The following is a 14,401-nucleotide window of genomic DNA, read 5'->3' as shown; positions in this document are numbered from 1 at the left end:
CACAGGTTGGATTTAAAACTACAGGCTGGATATAAAACAACAGACTGGATATAAAAAACACAGACTGGATATAAAACAGACTGGATATAAAACTACAGACTGGATATAAAACCACAGACTGGATAAAAAACACAGACTGGACATAAAACCACAGACCGGATCTAAAACCTAGACTGGATATAAAACAAATGACTGGATATACAACCACAGACTTGATATAAAACTACAGACTGGATATAAACTACAGACTAGATATAAGAATACACACTGGATATAAAACTACAGACTGTATATAAACTACAGACTAGATATAAGACTACAGACTTGATATAAAACCACAGACTAGATATAAAACCACAGACTGGATATAAAACTACAGACTGGATATAAAACAACAGACTGGATATAAAACCACAGATTGGATTTAAAACTACAGACTGGATTTAAAACCATAGACTGGATAAAAAAACACAGACTGGATATAAAACCACAGACTGGGTATGAACCACAGACCGGATCTAAAACCTAGACTGGATATAAAACAAATGACTTGATATAAACTACAGACTGGATATAAAACCACGAACTGGATATAAAATCACAGACTGGATATAAAACAACAGACTGGATACAAAATACAGACTGGATATAAGACTATAGACTGGATATACAACCACAGACTTGATATAAAACTACAGACTGTATAAAAAACACAGACTGGATATAAGTCTGATATTACAGGCCTTTGGTTACAGCTATCCGTGGGCGGGACGTAGTATCGTCAGGTTTCCATCTATGGCTCCTCCTCCAGCTCGTCCAAATATGGTCACTTCCTGCTCCAAAGCACTCCGAACTAGGAAGATGGTGATGGACAGAATCTGAACTGGAGGCTTCATAACGTTCACAAACCAACGATGACATCACTGATGGTTGATGACATCACTGATGGTTGATGACATCATTAATGGTTGATGACCTCACTGATGGTTGATTGTTGGTCATTACACAAATACATCTACCCTGTTGGCTTCTGAATACATCAGGGCCAAAGCACTTTGACAGATTTGTGAACATCTATGTTTGTGATCAAAGATTGTATAAACATTTCTGCTTTTTGCAGTCTGGCAGTAGCAGACATGCTGGTGAGTGTATCCAACGCCTGGGAGACCATCATCATTTATTTGCTCAACAATAGACAGCTGGTGGTGGAGGACCACTTCATCAGACAGATGGACAACGTGTTTGACTCCATGATCTGCATCTCTGTTGTTGCCTCCATGTGCAGCCTGCTGGCCATTGCTGTGGACAGGTAACGATTGAGGAAAGTCTTCACACAAATAAAAATGGATTCTGTAACAATTCTTGTTAATTCACTTTATTTGCATGACTCTGGCCGTTTGATCAGTTGTGCACAAATAACCGACACTCCAACTGAACAGACTGACCAGCTGCAGGTCGCCAGGATTCACCAGCAGAATGAGCAGCTGTGTTTAGTACTTTCTTCCATCTCCTTCCTGTTTCGATTCGTTTTCCTCTCAACGTTTATGAAACACATTCAGAAACACCCACAAAAAGTATGCGTTTTTGTTCTAGTTTAAACATTTTCAACCTGTGCAAACATATCTTCACCTTCATCACTTACATTTGTATCCACGTCACCTCTAAAATGTACCTTGCTGTCTGTCGAATTTCTGAGCACATAATAGAAAAAAAAAAAAATCTTAGGTGACTCTTGAGCGCTATCTGCCTCTGACTGGGGGATTACACACTTTTAACAGGAAGCATGCATTTGTAACTGTGGATTTTTACGAGGCAGTGATGGCCTATGTAGGGTCCAGTGTCCATATGTGAAACTAAAAGTTAGAATATCTTGATTTCTGCTGCTCTAATTAGGACTATGCTCTCTTGAAAAATGTCTGTCTCAGCGTTGTGGAACTGCAGAACTGAATTACTAAAGCATCCCTGCAAAACTCCCAAATATAAGTGGCAAAAAAACACATGGCTTGATTGGCTTCTAAAAAAAGAAAATGACAGCAAGTCACCACACAACCATGAAGGACACATGACTTCCATGGCAGAGTTAAGTTTTTTTTAAATATACTTTATTGGAATTTCAATTCAATTTTATTTATTTATATAGCACCAAATCACAACACAGATTATTTCATGGCACTGAACACATTAAAGTCTTTTCAGCAGAACTTATTACTTAGAACAGCATTATATAGAGAAACCCAACAATTGAACAGTTCCCACATAAGCTAGGAGGGAAAAACTCCTCTTTGAACAGATAACTAACTGAGTTATATTCATATTCAAATTAATAAACAAAGTTTTGTCCCTTAACCTTTCTCTAATAAGATTTTCAAAAACCTGAAATTGAAACATTGAACATTGCTCATTTCAGTCATTGTAACAAAATGCATCAATGAAGCGCTCCAATTCACTATAATTAAAGAAAACCATACATTTTATATTTGTGAATATGGTTAGTGTGTTAGTTCATTTATTATTAATTAAATAAACAAAGTATTACAGTCTTCTTTTTGTTAAGTTGTCTTCTAATTATATTTTAAGGGCCCTCAATATTTTCTGCAATTTCTTAGCAGGTTGTAAAGGTTGCTGGAAAATTGACGGTTACAAAGGTTCCTAAAACAATCTTTGTTATTATCTACAGGTACGTGACTATCTTCTACGCACTGAGGTACCACAACATCATGACGGTGAGGAGAGCCGGCTGCACCATCGGGGGAATCTGGACCTTCTGCACCGGCTGTGGGATTGTCTTCATCATCTACTCAGACACCACACCCGTCATCATCTGCCTGGTTTCCATGTTTTTTGCAATGCTGCTCATCATGGCCTCCTTGTACAGCCACATGTTCATGCTGGCCCGCTCGCACGTTAAGCGCATCGCTGCCCTCCCCGGCTACAACTCCATCCATCAGCGAGCCAGCATGAAGGGGGCCATCACGCTCACCATCCTCCTGGGGATCTTCATCGTTTGCTGGGCTCCCTTTTTCCTCCACTTGATCCTAATGATCTCGTGCCCGCGGAACCTCTACTGCGTTTGCTTCATGTCCCACTTCAACATGTACCTCATCCTCATCATGTGCAACTCAGTGATTGACCCGCTGATCTATGCCTTCAGGAGTCAAGAGATGAGGAAGACTTTTAAGGAGATCATCTGTTGTTACAGCCTGAGAAACGCCTGCACCAACATCTGCGCTCTCACCGGTAAGTACTGACAAACACAGACGAAGAAGACCAAAGACAGGTTGGATAGATGAACAGAAGGAAACCCACACAGGGCATAAATATGGGAGATTGAATATACACCAGCTGCGGACTGGTTCATTCAGCAGTGTACAGTCAAGTGTTCAGCACATTTACATGTTCTGTCCAGTCACTATTGAAAAGTATGAGCTGGAAAGACGATTGGAACATGAATCTCTCTTAATTTATCCACCGTATGCACAAACAGGCAATTTATGAGGTGCACTACACACTTAGAAAGGGCCATCTGAAATGGTGATTCATTTTAAAGTGCGTCAGAGCAAACAGTGGCCTGTTTTTCCTGCTGAGTTTTCTTTCATCTTTTTTTTCTTTGGCCTTCTTTTTTAATCAGTGAGATTATTATTCCTTGCTGCCCACGTGACTGACATAGGAGGCAAATGGATCCAAAGGATATGTTCTATGCCGCTACTCATTAGTAAACCTTAAAGGCTGCAAGAGTGCTCCTATAATTGCTTTTAATTACACCTCATGGCTACCTCATTAACAATACATGCATGATAATAAAGTAACAATCGATCTATCTATCTATCTATCTATCTATCTATCTATCTATCTATCTATCTATCTATCTATCTATCTATCTATCTATCTATCTATCTATCTATCTATCTATCTATCTATCTATCTATCTATCTATCTATCTATCTGGTCTATCTATGAATGAATAACAGAGGCAGTGAAGTCAGCAACAAGTGGGACACATTTTGAAGGGAACCTTTCAGATCCATATTGTATATGTATTTTGCTGCTGTTGCTTTTTCTGTTGTGATCACAACATCACAAAAACGGAAACTCCAGCAATTTTGCAAATCTGTTACAGATACTGCATATGTGGAAAAGGTTGAAGAAAGTCGGCTCCCGAGTACCTGCACACTTTCTGAAATCAAAGTTAATGTTATTTTAAGGACTTTTCTGAACTTTTCTTGACAACAAAGAACATTTAAATTAAATACCCCTTGTAGAATAAACAAATGCATATCAACGAGATGATATCATTACAAATAATAATATAAATTCTTTTCCAATAGTTGATACAAAATCACATTTTACTGGCAAAATATGATAATTAGAATGTTCAGTGATATAAACAAAACAATATTTTGGCTGCTTTTATTTATCAAATGTGTTTAAGATGCTTAATTGAAACAAGCACATCAGAGATATGATCTTTGGTTCTTTCCTGAAGCCTACAGGACAATAAAATGAGGAGAAATTGTTTAGCAGATTTTATATTTCAACATGAAATATCAAATTCTTCGATTTTTCATGAGTCTCTGCATCATCTCAAAATTTAGGACATTCTTAATCAAAAACCAGCATTACAAAGATATTTTCAGGTCTCATATTTTATAGATTCCTTAAAGATAACGGGAAACCCCTGATAAACTTCCTCAAGAGATGTCCCTCGAGGCAGCCTCAGTGAAGTATACAACTTTGAAAATGAAAAAGAGAATTGGGGTGTGGACCTCTGAAGCTGGTCCTCAGCTCAGCTCGAGTCCAGCAACTCCAGGTTACATTAGCGGCCACTAGCATAACACATCCAAATATCTGCCTGAGCCACCTGTTGCATTTTGGGTAACGTTTTCAGGTTTTGACAAGTAACAAGAATACGTGAGCTAAACCAGTCAAGTTGCAGTTTACATTCATGTTTGTCCAAACTACATATAGGCTATCAAAGAACTTCTTAGGTTTCCACATGCTTGGCCAATAAAGCTGATTATGATAGAACACAAAGCAGAGACAAAAAATTAAACATTTTAAAACATTAATTCTTTACAGAATTGGAGTTTTAAGGTGGATAATCACGACAGCGCTGTATTTGAACTAATGTGAAATATTGTCACAGGATGGACATGAGGAATGACCAGCAACATATAATGTGTGCATCGTTGAGTCCAAGTGAACATTTGTGTCAAGGCCTTCTTGTAATATGGCGTTCACAGGGAGCGGCATCAGGACGGACAGACGGACAACCTGAACATATGATGCCTCCGGTCGCAGCTGTCGCCTGTGCGAAGGCATAAAAAGGCAACACCTTTTTAATGCATTTGGTTTTCTCCATATCGTGAGCCACATCCACACTTGTGGATACTCCTTCAACTTCACATTAACAACACGCTAATTTTTTTGATTTTCAACATGTTTAGTCATTTGTTGTGTAAAATCTAAGATATTTTGGTATAAGTAAGAGATGACTTCCTAATCTGTCACAAATAATGCACATAATGTCCATAAGCATTGGAGACAGAAAACAAATAGCAAAATGAAAGCGTTAGGTCACAAAAAAAAACAAAAAAAAACATATGGATCATTTTGTGGTGTTAACATTATATTTCTAATGAATAATAAATTGATTGCTGCTTTGATGACTTTTAAGAGCAGCAAATTTCTTCCTTTCCACATAACTTTATAATTCTTTCTGGATTATGAAGTCATGTGTCTCTGGATCCTAATGGAGCATTCACCCATGGAAAAATTTATATGAATGTACTGATTCAAAAATATGATTGTGACTTCATGGAAGACTGACATTCAGTTTTCCAGCATGATATTTCCTTCCCGGTTTTACACCAGATAATGGTCAGATTTTTCAGTAATCATTCCTTATTTTAGATTTGAAAATCTCAGACAAATGATGTTATTCTTTCAATGAGAACATTTTCCTTACAGCTTTTGAGTTAATTATGAATGAAATGAGAAAGAATGAATGAGAGATGGAATCGCTGAGAGAGAAGAGTGATGGATGGTTAGATGCCAGAGAGCTTATCAGGGGTGGAGTAGGTCTAACTTCCCAAAAGTGATGCAACTCTAGGAATGTAAAGCAGTGCAGGTAAAAAACACAACTGTGCTCTTTCTGTGGATAAATAAAGGCTAAAATAAAAGGTGTAAGAAGATTTTTCTTGCCAATCACCACTTTCAGTCTGAACAAAGCAGTGTCTTCCTGAAGTCTGGTTTTGCGTAAGGCATGTGGCTGGTAGGCAGCTTATCAGCAGCATGTGCAGCTCAAACATCCATCAGTTGTACTAATGCATCATAATGATGATACGGTAGAGGACAAATCCCGGTGAAGAGCAACTGCTCTCTTTCTGTGGGTAGATACAGGCTAAAGTAAAAGGTGTAAATAGACTTTCACGACATGTCCTGACAAAGCAGCATCTTCCTGAAGGTGGTCCTGAGCTCAGCACGTTGGAATGTGGAGATGGGCGGGGCAATGGGGGCGTGGCTCAGCAGCAGCAGCATGTGCAGCCGGTTCACTGGTCGGTAATACAGTACTAGTCAGGTTAGTGGAGCCCCCCGTGATGATGATGATGCAAAACTGCACCCAACACACAACAAATGCTCCAAACAGGACATCAAAAATGTGTTTGTTCGTGTACAAGAACATGTGACTTCTGGCTTTGGATGTGTGAGGTCACATGTCCCCAGGACTGCAGTGGTTACAACTGAAACGTGTTTATGATTCTATATCGTTTAGCCAATCGTCCGGTTTGACCCAAGTTGTGTTGGTCAATTTGGGAGGTGACAAACTACTTCAGACTAATGACACTTACGTTCCAGCCACTTGTTAATGAAGAAAGTATATGAGCACTCTTGGATAAACAAGCACAAATATACATCTGTTTGAAAAATAAAATAAGAGCCTCCTAATCTCCAAGATTAGTTTTACCATTGACACGATTATCGTTCTCCTGATGTACTGAACAGACTGACGCTCCTTTTGGTGGATTGTGTAACCTGAGACCCCTGGTTGTGTATCTCCACAGACATGCTGTAAATGACCTTGTTATCAGCATGAAAACTTGGCATCACCTGTGACCAGCCAGGTATTAGTTATACTGCTGCACTCATGTTACGGTTAACAAGCAACATTTTCAAATCAGTTTCTTCTATAACTTGAATGTGAACTTCTGTCACTCTGCCGCCTGATGATCCTCAGACTGCCTCCCTGCCTGGTTTGTAATATATGATATAAAGATGCCAAAAATGTGCACTTGAAGTGAAAAGACATGAATGTAGAAGCTTCCAGTGCTCTGTGTGTGTGTGTGTGTGTGTGTGTGTGTGTGTGTGTGTGTGTGTGTGTGTGTGTGTGTGTGTGTGTGTGTGTGTGTGTGTGTTGGTCTTGCCTACCTCTTAGCTGAGAAGCTTTTGTCACAAAACGCAGCCCTGCGCTAAAACTGGTTTTATGTAGAACGTTAGGTGTTGTTGCTGCGTGGGAGATACTTTTTCCAGTGTTACATTTTAATATGTACTGCAAAAAAGAACAAGCCAATTGTATTGTTTGTGTCTTCAGGCTTTTTATGCTTATCGACAGCAACATAAGAGACTTTTTTGACACAAACATAAAGAAAACACCGTGTTTGGCTCTGTTCTGTGTAATGTAATTGCCATACTGTTGCTTCTTTTCATGTTTATTGTAAGTAATTTGCAATTGTGAAATCAAAAGACCATATGAATATGGACACAAATTTATATCACAAGCGACAACTGCTTTGTTTGAAAGCACTGATATGCCTACACTGTATAGAATCTTCTATTTTCCAGACTTAATGATAAAAAAAAACAACATCAGATTTACTCACTTTACATCCACCTCCAACACAACTTATTTGTGCAATTGTGCATAATTACTGATTGTTCTGGATTGTGAAGTGCTCCATTCTCGTTCCCACCAAAACAGCCGCAGTGACACTGCTTGTTATGTCACACTGGATGAAAGTTAAACCCACGTTTAGTTTTCTAATTGCATGCCAAGTCCTGCATGTCCGTGCAGTGAGAAAATATTGAAAGCTGTGGGGACACGTAGAAATGTAAATGTGAGCTTGAGTTTAACTGACTGAGTTGGCCATGTGGCTTAAAATGAATTATTTCATTTATACGTGTCAGAATAAAAACAAATGATAAAACTGAGGGCTGTTTTAAAATTATTGTCTATATCAGTAACTGTTGTACACGGTGGTCATGGGAATGATTGAAAGCATATATATATATATATATGTATATATGTATGTATATATATACACACATTTATATTGTGGAAAATACATGTGTTTTGGGAATGTGGTGCAGATGGGTCATTTTGAACTGGATTTGTAGGGATTGACATTCAGGGTGAAAGAAGACAGCATGCAGCCCGGAGGGCCTGGAGGGAAAAGGAGGATTGAGGAAGGAGGTACGTAAAGAGAAAAAAGACAGATGTTAGCTGTCTAATGGAAAAAATAATACACAGGAACAGTGCTGTGTGCTTATTAAAAAAAACAAGGACGCTGAATGTACTGCTGGCATTAGCCTTGATGCAGCCCACTTTAAATAGAAGGTGGGAACAAGCAAAGAGAGACCCGTATCTGTAGGGTGCTCAGTAGAACAGATATAGATCTGGATCACGTGTGAACATATGCAACCAAACAAATGTAAAGGAGTTTTCACTTGAAGAACAACTGCTGTCTTTCTGTGGATACAATCAGGCTCAAATAAAAGGTGTAAATATATTTTCTCTATGAGCACATCTTCCAGTGTGAACAGAGCAGCATCTTCCTGAAGGTGTTCCTGAGCTCGGCGCTGCGGAAGGCGTAGATGGCCGGGTCGATGAGGGCGTGGCTCATCAGCAGCACCACGTGCAGCTGGAACAACGAGCGGTAACACTCACAGTAGTGGTTCATGGGGCACACCATGATGATGATGAGGTGGAGGAAGAACGGCGCCCAACACACAACAAATGCCCCAAACAGGATGGTGAGAGTCAGGGCGCCTCTCATGTTACTGCCCCACCTCCGCTGATGCCGACTCCTGCCCCCCCCACCGCTGGGTAGAGCTGCGATCTTCCTCACATGGATGCGCGCCAACATGAACATGTAGACGTAGATGCAGCAGATAATCACCAAGGAGGTGACAAAGAAGATAACGAAGCAGATCATGATGAAGTGGAAGGCGAAGAACCTCACCATCAGCACGGCGAACACCCCGCATGTTGTCCAGATGACTCCCAAAATGGCCCCAGAGCGCCGCATCGTCATGATGTTGTGGTATCGGAGTGCGTGGAAGATGGTGATGTAACTGGAAGACAAAGCAGAGCATTTTCCTCTCATAATTACATGGTACATTGCATGGAATTATGTTGCTGTAAAGCACTTTGAACTGCATTTATTTTGCTTTACAAATAAAGTGTATTATCATGATGATTATTATTACAACATTTCATGTGGATGGGCTATAACTATGATAATCAATATTTTTATTTAAAGGATTCAGTGACCCTGTGCAACATGACAAACCCCCGATTATTACCAGCAGATTCTTTCTTTCCCCTCAGCACAGGCCTAAAGTTAAGACTTGAGCCAGCCCTGGACCTGCTTTTGACAAGCATTCGCAAATGGAAGACACCAGCTGAGAGCTCTACACAACAAAATTGTAGAGTTTTATAAAAAAAAAATTCTGCTCTACAATAACTGTTGAAAACAAAACTGAAAACAGCCAATTGGAGGATATAGCTGCTAAAGAGCCGTTTCTCAGGATTTAGTGATCAACACAGCTAAAAAGAAAAATGGTGATTATAGCCTTGCATTCATTTGTCTGCTGCCCGTACACAAATATATTCACAGACTTTGTTTTCAGCTTCTTCAGCTGCCCCAAGTGGCTAAAAATTCAATGATACAGCTTTAAAGTGAACAAACAGCTTGAGAGATTATGTTTGGGGAAAAGTTATAAAGGACCACCCACTTCAGGTACAGTGCATCCGGAAAGTATTCACAGCACTTCACTTTTTCCACATTTTGTTATGTTACAGTTTTATTCCGAAATGGATTAAATTAATTTTTTTTCCCTCAAAATTCTACACACAATACCCCATAATGATAACGGAAAAATTTTTGTTTAAAATTTTTGCAAATCTATTAAATATAAAAAATGAAAAAAATCCCATGTACATAAGTATTCACAGCCTTTGCCATGACACTCAAAACTGAGCTCAGGTGCATCCTTTTTCCACTGATCATCCTTGAGATGTTTCTACAACTTGATTGGAGTCCACCTGGTAAATTCAGTTAATTGGACATGATTTGGAAAGACACACACCGTCTATATAAGGTCCCACAGTTGACATGTCAGAGCACAAACCAAGACATGAAGTCTAAGGAATCATCTGTAGACCTCTGAGACAGGATTGTATCGAGGCTCAGATCTGGGGAAGGGTACAGAAAAATGTCTGCAGCATTGAAGGTCCCAATGAGCACAGTGGCCTCCATCATCTGTAAATGGAAGAAGTTTGAACCACCAGGACTCTTCCTAGAGTCGGCCGCCCGGCCAAACTGAGCGATCGGGGGAGAAGGGCCTTAGTCAGGGAGGTGACCAAGATGGTCACTCTGACAGAGCTCCAACGTTGCTCTGTGAAGAGAGGAGACGCTTCCAGAAGGACAACCATCTCTGCAGCACTCCACCAAGCAGGCCTGTATGGTAGAGTGGCCAGACGGAAGCCACTCCTCAGTAAAAGGCACATGACAGCCCACCTGGAGTTTACCAAAAGGCACCTAAAGGACTCTTAGACTGTGAGAAACAAAATTCTCTGGTCTGATGAAACAAAGATTGAACTCTTTGGCCTGAATGCCAAGCGTCATGTCTGGAGGAAACCAGGCACCGCTCATCACCTGGCCAATACCATCCTACAGTGAAGCATGGTGGTGGCAGCATCATGCTGTGGGGATGTTTTTCAGTGGCAGGAACTGGGAGACTAGTCAGGATGGAGGGAAAGATGAATGCAGCGATGTACAGAGACATCCTTGATGAAAACCTTCTCCAGAGCGCTCTGGACCTCAGACTGGGGAGAAGGTTCATCTTCCAACAGGACAACGACCCGAAGCACACAGCCGAGATAACAAAGGAGTGTCTTCGGGACAACTCTGTGAATGTCCTCGAGTGTCCCAGCCAGAGTCCAGACTTGAACCCGATTGAACATCTCTGGAGAGATCTGAAGATGTCTGAGCACCGACGCTCCCCATCCAACCTGATGGAGCTTCAGAGGTCCTGCAAAGAAGAATGGGAGAAACTGCCCAGAAATAGAAGCCAAGCTTGTAGCATCATACTCAAAAAGACTTGAGGCTGGAACTGCTGCCAAAGGTGCTTCAACAAAGTATTGAGCAAAGGCTGTGAATACTTATGTACGCGTTATATTTTCATTCTGTATTTTTAATAGATTTGCACAAATTTTAAACAAACCTTTTTCACTTTGTCATTATTGGGTATTATGTGTAGAATTTTGAGGAAAAAAATTAATTTAATCCATTTTGGAATAAAGCTGTAATAACAAAATGTGTAAAAAGTGAAGCGCTGTGAATACTTTCCAGACGCACTGTACACACAACATGTTTCAAAGCCCACCACAGGTTTAAATCTGTAAGAGAGTTTAAGTTAAGTCAAATTTGAAAACGAATTTGCCACAGGGAATCCACTACTTTTTGCGTAAATCTTTTCAGGAAACTAATAAATATCCATTGTCCAAAATAACAAAATCCCTGTTTTCTGGTTTTGATTTATCAACTTGTTTGTGAATACATTTATTTCTGGCTCAAAGATTTCAAATGTTATAGCTTTCCCAAAAGTGACACAGCAGAATATTCACTGTTATTTATATTCATATATTTATTATAACATATAATATTCACTGTATGTTTTTCTTTGATACCAACGTGATCTGTAATCAGTGATTGCCTAAAAGGAAAAAGTTTAAACCGCTAGCTTAGCAGCAAACACAATAAATCATTCAGCGCTTACCAGCTTTAGTTTTTACCCACCATGTTCTGGTTTCCGTTACAGTCACTGAATTTACTTTTCCTGTTTTTTTTTTTTTTTTTTTTAAATGAATGCAAGTATTTGTGTCATCACACAGAGAGTGAGACATTTTTTGCAGTGTAGATTGATTGTATTTTATTTTTGCTGTGATTCAAATTGTTTGCTTTTGTATTGGTTTTGTTGTAATCTACAATTTTATCAGGCATGTTATTGGGCACTCTGTTCGGATCTGATTGAAGCTGCTTGTAATCACTGATCCGCTGCACCTGCAAAAGTTCTGTTTGTCTAAAGGACCAATCATGAGTGCTGGCAGGGTGTCAGGAGGGCCGGAGACCTACACCCCTCAAACTAGGTGGCGTTGTCAGGCAACCATTTAACTTCTATTTATTTCATTTTACAGCTTTTAGTCTGCTGAAATGATTTCATTTTAAAGCCCTTCCTTACTGGGCTGACATTTGTGAAAAGTGATTTCATTATTTATTGACAAGGCACGACTGTGATTTCCGATGGAATGGAAATAGCTTGAAGCATCATGGTGCCCTTCAAAAGGGGATTATTGTTGACTAGTAGACTTGGGTGGAATATATTCAAACCATCATGAATTCAAACACAGGCAAATAAACAATGTAATACAATTCAATGTTCAAATTCAAACCCTGCATACATACCGGTCCACGGCGATGGCCAGGAAACTGAAAATGGAGCCCATGAACGACATACAGAGCAGTGAATCCATCACATCATCCAGTTTGGTCTCGGACGAGCCTTTCTTTTCCAGCTGTCCCATGTCGGCAAACACAATCATGAGGTTCTCCAAGGTTTTGGCGAGGCTGGCTATGGTGTTGAAGGCTGCCAGGCTGCAGATGAAGCAGTACATGGGCGAGTGGAGGTTTCGGTTCCATATGACAGCCACTACAACCAGGAGGTTCTCCGCCAGGCTCACGACTCCGATGGTGAAGAAGACGGGGTAGGGAACCTTCACCTCGGGGCAATCCGACTGGTTCACTGAGGTGGCATTCATTGTTAGCCAAGATGGCCTTCAATCTATATTAAAAGCTGATTAATATGGAAACTGCAACTACGTTGACATCAGTAATGTCCTTTGCAAAAATACATGCGAGGATTAATGTCAAATTATCTACCAAGTAAAAGTCCTACTTTTTTGCCAATGAAGAAATATCATTCAGTTTTAGCATCACCTTTCAAGCTGAACCCAGACATCCTGATTATTTTCAGCTCTGCAGCAGAGAGAGCAAGTGAAGGCTAACGCTCTGTGACAAGTTCTGTTCAAACAGCGAGATGCTGACTGGGTTCACTGAGGACAGTCCATCTGCACAACATGTGAAGAGGACATAAAATTCAAAAATGTAAGATGAAACCAAGTCTGGTTTACTGATGAAGACTATACAAAAATGTCTTAAGTTTCGTTGATTAAAATTATCAAAAATTAAATGACAAAAATTTGACTAAAACAGACATTTTCATCAAAAGATTGAGAAACTATTGAATTGAATGAAGCTCATGTGTTATGGCTGGAGTTCAGTGTGACGTAGTTCAGAGGTGTTCTCAGCTCCTCTGCTGCTCTCGCTGCATTTATCAGACTCTGTTTGTTCAGAGTTTACAGGGTTCAGACGGCTGCGCTCTTTTAAGATGTGTCCATCAGGTCCACTCTGATTTCTCTTTGAGCATGGTACAAATATTTGATTGATTCTTCACCTGTGGAAAGACAATAATAAGGCATGTTACCAAAGTCAATCAATCAGCATGTTCATCATTTACATTACATCTGTATTTTCTCTTTGATGAGTGCTGAGACCTTTCATCCAAAGTCTGACAGCTCCCCTGATATCTGAGGATTCTCACAATCAACTTTGTCAGGAGTCTGGTTTTCCTCCGTTTTGCCCCCGATCACCTCTCCTCCTGTGTCCCCTCAGTCCCCTGTCTGCTTGTTCTGTGTCCTCCTCTCCTCACCTCCCGTGGCCACGCCCCTCACCTCCCGTGGCCACACCCCTCACCAGTCCCAGCAGCTGCAGCCACTCACCCCTGATCAACACCTGCAGGTGTGCTGCATCTCCATGATCACCTCCCTGTACTATATGTACCCTGCCCCTGCACTCCTCTGGTTGTCGGATCATTAGTTAGTCACCCGTCCGTCCTCTGTCCGTCCTCCGTCCCGTTCCCGTTGCCCTGGTTCCAGTTCCACCTGCGGAGCTACCTGTCGGAGTCACCAGCCGGTGGAGTTGCCCTCCCGACTCGGAGGATTATAGACTCCGCTTTTTCCAGCGGTCCTGTCCGCTGGTCTGCCGGCTGCCCTGCCAGCTGCATC

The 14,401-nt window shown here is 40.6% G+C and overlaps 2 protein-coding genes across 2 annotated transcripts in view; one reads left to right on the top strand and one right to left on the bottom strand.

Annotated features, from left to right (window-relative positions):
• Positions 1 to 7,390, top strand: part of mc5ra (melanocortin 5a receptor) — a 70,260-nt gene extending 62,870 nt beyond the window's left edge. Inside the window, exons 4-6 of the mRNA XM_069142102.1 lie at positions 1,121 to 1,309; positions 2,678 to 3,237; positions 5,241 to 7,390. Of these exons, the coding sequence (XP_068998203.1) occupies positions 1,121 to 1,309; positions 2,678 to 3,237; positions 5,241 to 5,275 (784 nt within the window). The 3' untranslated portion in view covers positions 5,276 to 7,390. The remainder of the gene's footprint in view (positions 1 to 1,120; positions 1,310 to 2,677; positions 3,238 to 5,240) is intronic.
• Positions 7,391 to 8,689: 1,299 nt separating this feature from the next.
• On the bottom strand, positions 8,690 to 13,096 carry mc2r (melanocortin 2 receptor). Its single transcript, XM_069142087.1, has 2 exons — positions 12,744 to 13,096; positions 8,690 to 9,348 (listed from the first exon to the last, which is right to left on the bottom strand). The coding sequence occupies exons 1-2, from the start codon at positions 13,094 to 13,096 to the stop codon at positions 8,790 to 8,792; spliced, it is 912 nt and encodes a 303-aa protein (XP_068998188.1). The 3' UTR covers positions 8,690 to 8,789.
• Positions 13,097 to 14,401: the final 1,305 nt, after the last annotated feature.

Source organism: Embiotoca jacksoni, unplaced genomic scaffold (genome assembly GCF_022577435.1).
Source record: "Embiotoca jacksoni isolate LCO1_2020_lvr unplaced genomic scaffold, fEmbJac1.0.p SCAF_97, whole genome shotgun sequence".
Taxonomy (NCBI): domain Eukaryota; kingdom Metazoa; phylum Chordata; class Actinopteri; family Embiotocidae; genus Embiotoca; species Embiotoca jacksoni.
This window is presented reverse-complemented; position numbering and strand designations above follow the sequence as displayed.